Source organism: Ostrea edulis, chromosome 3 (genome assembly GCF_947568905.1).
Source record: "Ostrea edulis chromosome 3, xbOstEdul1.1, whole genome shotgun sequence".
Lineage (NCBI taxonomy): Eukaryota > Metazoa > Mollusca > Bivalvia > Ostreida > Ostreidae > Ostrea > Ostrea edulis.
Window position 1 is genome coordinate 42,068,002 of NC_079166.1, and position 12,566 is coordinate 42,080,567.

Genomic DNA, 12,566 nt, shown 5'->3' on the forward strand with positions numbered 1-12,566 from the left:
CGATGACTGTAGCAAAAAATGTAACCGGAGTGTGACATGTTAGAAAAAATGACAGCGCCGGGAAAAGGAATGGTACCCACAGGCTTGCTTAATATTTTCATTAAAACTTACTATGCAAACTATTTTAAAAGAGCATGTCCCGCCACTTTTTACAAGCGCCTGTTTGTACATTCATTCACTAAATCCACCGTTTTAAAATACATCTGCGTTAATTTGAGGTATTGATATGGAACGGTGGATTCTGAAGATGACTTCCTGTTCTCTCTGTAATCTCTGCTTCCCTTGCTCATAATAAGCCTTTTGATTTTATAAAATGCTGACCTCCTCATAACACTATTGCATCGATTATTTTCTGTTCCGCGTTTTAGCAACACCTCAATATTACATGTACATGTAGTTACGTGATTTGTAGTTAACTTAATATGGTTTATACGTAATCAGTAAATTCCATATGAGGGAATAGCCGGGTAAATCTTACCGACTACTTGTTTTTCAAATAGCACAAATGTATATACATGAAACTCTCTAAGGCAAAAAAGATTGAGGATACATTGTTTTCATACTTATATATTTTATTGACAGTATATATTAACGACAAACTGACAACTCTACTGTCTGACAAACGGGATGAGTTCAGCTTCTCCATTGTTAAGTTCCCATACATATGTAGCAATATTCTATTATCACCTGCATATGGTGTTTTTTTTTTTATCTTAACTGATTCGATACGCAAGAGCTTGGTCAGTTTTTAGCTCACCTGAGCTGAAAGCTCAAGGGAGCTTTTCTGATCGCCTGTTGTCCGTCCTCTGTCCGTCTATCCGTATGTACGTGTGTCTGTAAACATTTTACATTTTCGACTTCTTCTCCAGAAGCACTGGGTCAATTATAACCAAACCTTACCAAAAGCATCCTTGGGTGAAGGGCTTTCAAGTTTGTTCAAATGAAGGGCCATGTCCCCTTACAAGGTGAGATAATCGCAAAAATAGGATGGGGTCATTTTAGAATTTTTTTTGACAACAACCACTGTGCCAGAGGAGCTGAAATTTACCTGAAAGCTTTTTGACATAGTGCAGGTTCAAGTTTGTTAAAAGCATTGACATCGGGGGGGGGGGGGGGGGGGGGGGGGTAAAATGGGACCACAATAGGGGATCAAAATTTTACATACAAATGTATATGGAAAATCTTTAAAAATCTTTTCCTCAAGAACCACTAAACCAGAAAAGCTGATGTTAGCATGAAAGTTTTCTGACATAGTGTAGATTCAAGGTTGTAACAATCATGGTCCCCGGGGGTAGGATGAGGCCACAATGGGGGTTCAAAGTTTTACATACAAATATATAGGGAAAAGCTTTAAAAATCTTCTCAAAAACTACTGGGTCAGGAAAGCGGAAATTTACATGAAAGCTTCTTGACAGTGCAGATTCAAGTTTGTTAAACTCATGGTCCCTGGGGGTAAGTTGAGACGACAATAGGGGATCAAAGTTGTACATACAAATATATAGGAAAAATCTTCTTCTCAAGAACCACTGAGCCAGATTGATTGATTGATTGATTGGTGTTTTCCGCCACACTCAACAATTTTTCAGTTATCTGGTGGCGCCCAGTTTTTATTGGCGGAAGAGAGAACCCAGATACAATGTACCTGGGAAGAGACCACCGACCTTCAGAAAGTTAACTGGGAAACTTTCTCACTTACCGGCGCGAGCGGGATTCGAACCCGCGCCGACAGAGATGAGAGGCCGTGTGATTTTGAGCGCGATGTTCTAACCACTCGGCCACGGGGACCCCTCACTGAGCCAGAAAAGCTGAGATTAACATGAAAGGATCCTGACATATTGCAGATTCACGTTTGTTAGACCCATGACCTCTGGGGCAAGGATGGGGCCACAATATCAATTGTAAATTTTAGTATGTTGTATAGCGCTTTAGAGTATTTTTAGATAAGGCGCTATATAAGTGTATTTTTAAAAATTATTTATCATATTAATAGGGGATCAAAGTTTTACATAACTAATAAATAGAATTTAAAAAAATTCTTCTTAAGAACCATTGGGCCAAAGCAGTTTACATTTTCACGAAAGCTGTCTGACATAGTGCAGATTCAAGTTTGTATAAATCATTGTCCCAGGGAGTAGGTTGGGGCCACAATAGGGATCAAAGTTTTCCATGCGAATATATAGAAAAAATGTATAGATATGAGCCAAGGTGACTCAGGTGAGTGATGTGGCCCATGGGCCTCTTGTTAAATCGAGGCAAGCTCCTGACAAACAAGCTGGTACAGGGGTTTCAACAGTCTCGATTAAAGTAAGCATTTCGCAAATTATATGATCGTTATAACGATCTAGTTTGCCAATACAACATATCATTGGGTCAAATGCTGTCTGACGTGTTTCATACCAATTGTTAGACCGTTCTTAGCACACTGATTTTGACTACAGATAAATACACTGTATGTTTACCTGATCAGAATATAGGGCAGATGTGGCCGCCCGACAAGGGATGCTTACTCCTCCTGGGCACCTGGTCCCATCTCTGGTGTGTATAGGGTCCGTGTTTGCCGAACTATCCTACTTTGTATTGCTTATATGAGTTATGAGATTGATCACTGTTCGTTATCTTCGCCTTTCCTTCAACTGATCAACGGGACGAATCCATAGTATTGTCTTAGAGTTATAATATCGAAAGATATTTGATCCATGGAGAAATACATATTGCCTCAATAAAAATGTTTATTTTTTTTGGTTGACCCATTATACTGTACGTGTGTATTTATTTTAGCGGAGTTCAAATTTTCGCGGTTTTGGAGGTGAAGCAAGGGCGCTACTTTATGGTTGCTCAAAAATATGAAAATCTCTACTCATTCTACCAAATGCAAACCATTATATAAACACTCTACTCCTTCATTAGCATAAGCCAAAAGAGGCGCTGAATCATGGTTACGCCAAATAATGCATAAGTGACTACATAATTGATATTGAGATTTGAGTAGAAATATCATATTTTGTCTATTTGTTTGAATATGCTGCTTAAATGTAAACATCAGAATCAAGTTGAAGTTTTCTTTTTTAACCCACTCTTTTTCAAGGACCCCCCAAACCAACGTGTAATGAAACCTTCTTCTACGACGCCTTCGCAACTACAGTTCATGTTCATGCAGCTGCATGTTACTCAGATGGATCTGAAAGCTTTAATATCGGATTGTTCATCAAATCTTACCAAGGAGTTTTACCAAATACCACTGTGACTTTCCACTACCTGCCTCCTGGTGAGAAATTAAGGGTTGTTGTGATTGCTGTTGGAAAGAATGGAATGGAATCTATACCAACAACAGTTCCAATATATACGAGTAAGTGTTTTAAATGCGATCAAAGGGAAGCAGTTTGTATCTCCAAAATATTTCGATTAAAAATGAATTAACTTTTGGACTTGTTTAATGGTAGTGAATATATCAAGCAATTTATTTGAAAATGACATAATTTTTTATTCATGTTTGTTAATATCATGCCTGCCGGATTCAGTGCTTTAAAAAAGCATGAGATTATTGATTTAAGATTGTCTCTTCGAAAATAATCGTCTGGGATTGTGAAATTAATGAGAAAATATTATTCATATCGTATATGCAAATTCAGTTAAATTATACATGTATTTCATTCCGAAGCTAGTGTACACAAAACAGCTTCACATTATTCACCAAAGGATCGAACTTGGTTTATACTGTTAAAGCACAATATAAAGTTTAAAATGTAACTCCCATATATCAACAAGAATATCGGGATCGGCACATAATACACCCGTCATGAGCTGGTTGTTTTCTCAATCAGTGAGTTGTAGAAACTTTAAAGCTGTATGGTTCGAACAAGAACATTTTTTTTTACATCTCGTAAAAACGCTATTAAATCATCACACGAATGTAGTTATGAGGCTGTAAGACATGTCATACATCATTTCACCTGTTTTAGCCAAAATCATTTAATTCTAAATCGGTGTTAACAAACAACCGCGTCACTCTGCCATTTCAAATGACAGTCACGTGACCAGTTCAAACTTTCAGAACATCGGTGGTCTTATCTGTGTAAAGCTGTGTATTTTGTTACAACAGTACCGTGTCATAAGTTTAATAGGAATAAAGATATCAAATACCTCTTAGTAATTTGTTGTTTTACGCTCTTTCAGCCTTAAAACTAGACAGTTGCGTCTGAGTTAATACATCATGTTGGGATTCCCATGGGACTATTTATAGACGTCTAACACTGTATAATTTATGCATTATCCGGAACACCTCGGGCCTTTCAATGAATTCACCGTGCTTTGGGTGAAAGGCCCGAGGTTTTCCGGATGATTTATATACGTACCACACTATATTTACTTTCTAAATAATATTCTCACCGTTTTTTTGTTTACATGCAGATGTTTTCAAAAATGTAATTAAGGGAAAGTTGATAACTTTGTAAAGTAATTAATCTGCTTTAAAGTAATTATGTACAAAAATAATACATGAACACGGGTCATGCAGCTTTCAGATAGTATCAGCAATACGCACATCTTTAAGTTGTTTACAAAGGATTTGGCTTGAAAACTGTGAGAAAAGTGAGACGGGCAACCAAGCACTCACATTGTAATAAAAAACTAATAAATATTCACTTAGCACATGTATATACATAAACTGCACGTACCACATGAAAGCTCAGAAGATTATTTTCACTGGGGTAGACTTTTGATACACGGATATGCCAAAGCGCTAAGGAATCGTTATGTGGAAGGAAACCGGAGTACCCGAAAGAGACCCACGTGTCCAAGCGGGCGACCACCATAACCTCTCACATACAACCACTGCCAATCACGGAGATCGAACTCGGGTTACAGCGGTGAGAAGCAAGAACGGTAACTTTTCGCTATCCGTAAACCCTTTAATTTTCTAAAACATGACGAAAAGTACCATTCTTGCCAAATGCAAACCATTAGTACTCATATAAACACTCTGTATAATAAAAAGGTCCTCGCTTTAAAACTGGGCAGGAGTTAGACGGACAATTTATGTAATCTTTACAGTGTATGTTATATCCCCTCAAAACTGACTAAGTTCAAGAACCTGGTATTTGCTTAAATATTCAAAAAGCTAACTCATTGCCACATGCACATCTTCAATACCCATAAAACACTCTATAAAATAAGAAGGTCCTCAGCTGAACACTGTGGGAGGACGGGCGTATAAAAATGGGATAAGTAAAATAGAATGTGCCTATTTAACAGATCTATCTGTAAGAACGAGAGTAGGATATTTTCTAAACTAGCTTGAAGATGAAATTACCTGGTCTTTCTATAGCATTTTAGAGATTTATTGCCTTCGAGACAGAAATCAAAGGTGAATATTTTTGAGAGAGGTGGGGGGGTCTGTTTTCTCCCTATTTCTGCGATTTTATTTCCTTATCTCTCCGAAATTCTAAGATATTGAAGATAGGTAATTTAAGACATCAAAGCGATATGAGTAATTAAGATCAAGGTCATTCATACATGTAGAAGCCAGATGACCACATTTAAATATACATTGTATATACACTCTTAATTGACCTGAAAAAAGGAGTATCATTGTATGTCTAGATAAAGAAATCTTTAAAAGCCATAACGACCGCTATATGCAATATAAAATGTCAAAGTGATAGGAAATGCATTGTTCTAAGATATAAAAGTTTGCGTTACACCGAATGTATCGAGAACACCATATACCTGGAAAACTGGGGAGAATAAAATTTCTTCAAACGTCAAAAATCAATTTTCTGATTTTAGTAGAGCTTTGGTGTAGTGAATATGTCTTTGAGATATTCAAGTAGATATATTTGTTTGTTTATAGAACCAGAGGGTCCTTCTTGCTCTAAAGCGAAGTACCAATCAACAAATAATTCGATAACGATATTCGGAGGGAGTTTTTCAGCGAAAGGTGCTGATTCATATAAAGTATGGAAATCAAAGAACCCAGAGGTACCATTACTCATTCGACATGACCAAGATGTAACCTTCTACAACTTAGCGTCGAGTACCGATTACAAGTTTTCTGTACAATCTAAAAGTCTTTTTGGGATATTCAGCATAGGAAGATGCAACATTTCAACAACAACTAGTAAGTTTTCAGTATTGTATTTCATGTTTTAAGGTAATGTTGTCCTTTCGTAAGACCAGTTTCCCGTTATTGTTTTTCCAAGGATCCGGATTTTAAAGCTACCAACCATGGAAAATCTCACCTCAAATCTCTGTCTTAAACACTGGATTTTTTTTACTCATCTGATATTTTGCTAGAAGGATGTTCCACTAACCTTATTCTGAAAAACCATATGAAAAGAAAAGTTTGAAATTGTTCGAAAGTTCGGGAATTTGGGTCATACGTATGATGAGAGTTTACACCAGAATTAATCTATTCAAACATACACTTAAAAAGTAAAATGGAATAAGCATAATACAAATGTAATTTATAAATACCGTATCTAGAATTGTTCAGCAGTTGATAACTTTCGACTGTTTACATCAATATACTAAAGAGGCGTGTTATGATAATGTGCATATTGTCCGTTTGTCGATTTAGGTACCAGTGAAGAGATTATTCAAATACATTCCTCTATTCAGCTTTTAAAATTCAAATAAAAAAATAAACAATTATTTAAGAACAATTTTACCATGTCTTTCAATGTTGGGACATGCCATAATTATTATCCTTTTATAAAACCAATTGCATATGTACAGCTATTAGTTAAATTAGAATACTTAAAGATAGAAACAAGTTATGGTACGTTTCAATAAATAGATAGAGAAAGAGAAAGATACTGTTTGCTTTTTAAGCGTGTTTTATGGACAATAAAAAACTAATTGGTCCACCCCACATGCTTTAGACATTCTATGCAATTCTAGTTTAAGAATTGAATTTTATATTGATGTTTATAGAACGATTCACACATTTCTCGTCTCTGTCTATTATACTTTGACCATTCGTTAAATTCTATTGAGCAGAATAATTGAAAATTGCTATCTTGATCAAATAACAGTTACCTGTATTTTGTATTCTATCTTTGATACTACTTATTGTGGTAGATCCATGGCTAAGGTTTTGTCAGTGACATTGGTGCCCACTTCACAACCGGGAGGACCGGGTTCGATTCTCGATCCCGATGCTACGCTAAACCCAAGACGTTTAACAAAAGCAGTGACTGTTTCTGCGCCATGTGCTCGACATTATAAATGGTAGTCATAGGTCTTTCGGATATAATATTAAAGCGGAAGTCCCATGTCATGGTAGACGCCGGCACAATAACGAACCTTCCCTGACACGGTTAGAATTTGTAACACTTCACCTGAAGCTGTGACGTATCTACGTGAGTGAAAACTCTCGAAGGGGACTTTAAAAAAAACAACAAACAAACCATCTAAGTATATTGCTAGAGTATAAACTATGTAGGACAAACAGTGCCGGATCATACTGAAAACTATTTGAACTCTATGCATTTACCGTTAAAGTATATCATTGAGGGGGTAGTGAGTGTTACACCCCAAATAGTTGCTTATCCTAAACGCGACGATTTGGGCATGATCTCACATCCCAAATTGTTGTTCCACTTGCTGCAACTATTTGAAATCCTTTACATACAAACTGGCCCTGTTTGTAAACTCCTTCTCCTCAACTCTTTCTTCTTCTTCTTCTGTGGTCCAGCTATGACCACAAAGGGTTTTCCGGACCTTGCAATCTTCTACTTCGTCTTCTACTTGTTCTGTTGTATATTTAAAAAAAAAGATTTATTATGATCACAGTATTTGATATTGTTGTTTTGGTTCGTAGTAGATTTGTTACCATTGAAATAATTGTATTTGTTGTCGTTGTTGTTTATATCCTCTTGTGAACCGCAGATTTGTTAGTGACCTCAGATTATGTTAGATTACGCCTGTTAGCCACCGTTTGAACATTCGTGAAAACCTCGAGAAACCTCCACCTTTCCTCTTTATTTCTCAATATTTTTGGTTTGTGTAACTCATTGCGCTGTCCCTCCCCCTCTCTTAATAAGTAAATGAACAAACAAGTAAACAAACACATAAATGAAACCTATGTTCTTAGTTCCATATAACCTACTTACAAAAGTTTAGCTCAATCGGTTCACAAACACCAGAGTGACAGTCGAAAATAGTTCGTTATGATTTCAGCTCGTAGTGCTTTGAGCTCGCGATCAAGAGATTCGTGTGGTTCAGAAACACCAGAGATATTGCAGAGCTGCTAAAAATTGTGCACAGCTCGCGGCGCTTTAAGCTCTCATTCCAGAATTATAAATTTTTGGGAGGCATGTCAGAGGGTCACTTGTAATCTACATACAAAATTGCAGTACAATAGGTCGACATACACGAGAAATATAGGTGCGGACAGACAGACAAACAGACCAAGTGAAACCTATGTATACCTATATTAGAAGGTGTACAATAGAATAACTTCTGTGTAATCTATCCTTAAAACGTCAATAAAATATTAGCAGGCGACGATTTCGGACGGGCGACGATTTGGGATGTACAATAGTATATCCCCAATCGTCGCCCACAATGATAGTGCAATCATGTCCCAAATTGTCGCCGGGGTGACGATTTGGGATGTGGCGACGATTTGGGGTGTAACAGCAACTGTAATCTTGCTGACTTCCTCATATTCTTCATAATCATAGTCCTGATACTAATATGCTTACTCAAGGGGTACTGGGATTTTGTTGACTCCTTCAATGATATACTTTCGTATTGTTATCCTAATACAAAAACTGAAAGCAAAATAAAACTTTACACACTGTTGAAAACCTGGATCCATTGGACCTACTCGCCATGTTTGTTGTCGTTTGCTACTTTAAACGGGTTCTTACACGGATACCAATTAACTCGTGATGCTATTCCTTTTTATATTGAATATGTCTTATTCCATTCTGAACATATTAGAACTTTTCATATATAAAAAGATTCTGCAAAGTGTTCCGAATAAGTGTGTATCAGTTCATTGAACTGTCACACCTTTCTGCAGGGAATCACTCATTTTACGGTAATTTTGAAAAAAGTAGAGGAATAATAATGATATTTATGTCAATTGTTTTTTTCATATGTTAGTTTTGTGCGTTTTTTTTTTGGTTTCAGTTTGACATTGAATTTTCTTGCCATACATTTTGTCGTGTAATTCATCAAACATCATAATAAAACTTGATAAATGAATATTCATGTTGAGATAAGGCGACGCCTTTTTAATTCACTTTACAGAAAATCAAATCAAATGAGATACTTTATCATTCTTATCATTTTGTATATATTTACGGATTCAAACCAACATAAATAACATCTTTGCAAAGGTATGTTGTTTATACATTATGCCTTCTACATGTGTAAAGGACCAAATAATCCTGACTGCACATCAGCTGTTATCTCAAGCATTGGAACCCACGACTTTGTGCTAAATCTTACTACCATGAAAACAATGGATGCTACAGGTTATGTGGTGGAATACACAACCACAGATACAAAGAAGAATGCCACATTTACTTCACATTCACTTGTTCAACAATTGTCCAATCTGAAACCAGGATCATTGCATACTGTCACGATATATTCGATCGGAATCGCAGGTCTTCTTAGTTTAAAAGGCTGCACAAAAACAGCATACACCAGTAAGGTTATACTTTGAATACCAATTAAAGTGCATATGTCATGCTTTGAAAGTAAAACGAAATCATCCACTTTAAAGTAATTATATAAATTGTCATTCTAACGCTTGTATGTCACCAGGGGATAAATGGAGAAGGCGTTTGGGAATATATGATTTTTCCAAAATAAGATTATACAGCATATTCTCTTTACCAATTATATATTTTTGCAGGGCCCACCATACCTGCAGATAATGTTAGAATTTACAATGACACCTCCTACGTAGCTATAGAATGGACTCACTTAGATGGGAATGTCGAGAAGTATACCGTAGAGAAAAGTTGTTCATGTGAAAACAGTTCCTGCATGTCTTGTACTCCTAGTGTCGCAATTTCCAAAACCACAGACTTAATAAATGCTGTAAATATAACCGGCCTTAACCCAGGGACATACTGCAACGTCTCCATAGTTTCCGTATCTGGGAAACTGCATAGTGACCCACTCCAGGTGATCATGAAATCATCCGAGACAGGTATCAACACGTTATTGAATTTAAACAGTTTGATCATTGAATAAAAGCAACCAATTATACGCATATGCTATGTTAAGGAAAAAGGAATCTGAATTTCTGTTTCGAATTTAATTTCAAAGCACAGAATGTGTCAGAGAAAGTCACATTCTGTGGAAAGTAAAGTAAATCATATGTTTATTAATGGAATTTTCTCATACTTATTGAACAAGTTGTGATGTAATATTTTGTATCAAACAACTAAATAATGTATTCATTATTTTGACACAATAATGGGTGTCATGGGCACCGGGTTGTTTTGGTCATGCTCAGTTCAAAGTCACAAATTTTCATTCCAAAGTACCTCGAACTTTCATTAGAGCAAGTATAGATTATATATAATATTACTCTCTCTCTCTCTCTCTCTCTCTCTCTCTCTCTCTGTACACATTTGTTGTCTTTTTGAAAAGTAGAACGCAGTGGGAAATTCAATAAAATATAAGGTAGACAGAATTTTCTCTGATTATTTTAGATTTTTGCACATTGATTGATCTTTCTATTACTCGGATTATTGTGATATTTTCTTGGGATAACACTAGTGTAATACGGTGCATAATGACATGAAATAAAAATATTAGAAATGAAGAAAAAAACACACCCTATTTTCTCAATTCTCTCCATAAGACCTTATTAGGGTTAGGGCATCTTAAATGACCCTTACAGGGTTAGCAAGATCAAAATATCATGGAAATACACAGTACTTTGTTACTTTTGTCAATTTTGATTTGATTCCATAGTTTTGAATATATTTTCTTGCTTTCTACAGTCAGTACTTTCAAATTTTTGAAATGAGGGAATAAAATTAAATTTTACTTAGGAGTTCGACACACTGAAAATATAGTCTTTTATGTAGCAACATTCCATTATCACCTGTATATGGTGTTTACATCTTTCAACTGATTCGATACGCAAGAGCTTGTTCTGCGTATGGTCAGTTTTTCAATCGAAGCTAGGTACTTTCAAACAAATTTATGGTGCAGGGGTTCCAACAGTATCGTTTAAAGTCAGCATTTCGCAAATTATATAGTGGAAATTATATTGTGGGAACGAATTTTATTTCGTGGGTATGAATTTTATTTCGCGGGAACGAATTTGATTTCGTGTCCTAAACCAGCCACCGTAGAATTCAGCATATGTTGTAGTCTTCTTACTTTTTTATCCTCCAGAACGGCTACTTTCACTTTTACATTTGAATTTTATTGAACATGCTCCACTCAGTCGGTAAACACAATAATTGTCTTCCTTGAATGGTCCTTATTAATGTTGATATCAAACATTGCTTTACTCTTCAAGATGAGTGGTGACATAAGTAGATGCTATTTTTCCACTCTGTAAGTAAATAGTTAAGGCGACTTCTCATTGTTTGATTTAAGTTCGCAGCAGTCATTGCTTTTCATGTGACCATGTTTTTATTGTTTTGGGGGTGGAAATCATGATTTGATTTCGTTGTTGAAAAAATATAACCTATGTACATATACTGTAGTTTAGTTTATCTTGTTCTTGGAGCATGTCTAAGCTAATTCAGGCAATGAATGAAGTATATACTACGAGAATATATATATATATATATATATATATATATATATATATATATATATAATGGGATTTTATTTAATTACAGAGCCTGAAACAGTAAGGTCCTTTGCAGTCACAGAAGTTACCGAAGGTAGCATTGATGTTAAATGGGTGGAACCGATGTGTACTAATGGAGATATACTCCATTACAGGTTAACAATCTCACAAGATCAAGGATCGGTTCAGACATGTTTAGTTAATGCCGTTCAAAATACTCGGTCGTTTCAGACTTTACAAACAGGTAAGAAATTAATGTTCGAATAAGTTCCTTAAAAGTGATTAATTTGCATAATGGGTAAAAGATATGGTTATCACAAAATGTCATGTGGCTTAAAAGTTATTTTTTAATTTTAGGAACTTTCTACAATATCACCATAGCAGCTGTAAACACGGCAGGTGATGGACCGATATCATATTTACAGGTTTACACTCGTGAAGCAGGTAATCAATGGGTATATTAAGAGCACGTAACAATGAAAAATGATTTTTTAAACCACAGTTCGGACATTCGTACATTATAACCAAAATTGAGAATTCTTAAAAAATCTCCATTACATAGTTTTAGAGCTAAAACACGCATTAGGTTCAAATCTGAAACCCAGCTATTGAGTTTGTCAATTGTACATCGCACAAGTTTAGCTCTTTTGATACTTTTTGGTTTGATAGTAGACATTTTTATTTTCCAAATTATATATACCATACAATAATCAGGGGTAAAGTCTCCTCAGAGAACCCCTTACATTGTCCTCACCTCAAAAGCGACAGAACGTAACAGTGGGATCTC

The 12,566-nt window shown here is 35.8% G+C and overlaps 1 protein-coding gene across 1 annotated transcript in view; it reads left to right on the forward strand.

The window, feature by feature from the left end:
- Positions 1–1,439: 1,439 nt before the first annotated feature.
- The window catches only part of LOC130053561 (receptor-type tyrosine-protein phosphatase H-like), a 412,921-nt gene continuing 401,794 nt past the window's right edge, over positions 1,440–12,566 (forward strand). Inside the window, exons 1-4 of the mRNA XM_056160901.1 lie at positions 1,440–1,452; positions 3,086–3,346; positions 5,849–6,115; positions 9,387–9,662. Of these exons, the coding sequence (XP_056016876.1) occupies positions 1,440–1,452; positions 3,086–3,346; positions 5,849–6,115; positions 9,387–9,662 (817 nt within the window). The remainder of the gene's footprint in view (positions 1,453–3,085; positions 3,347–5,848; positions 6,116–9,386; positions 9,663–12,566) is intronic.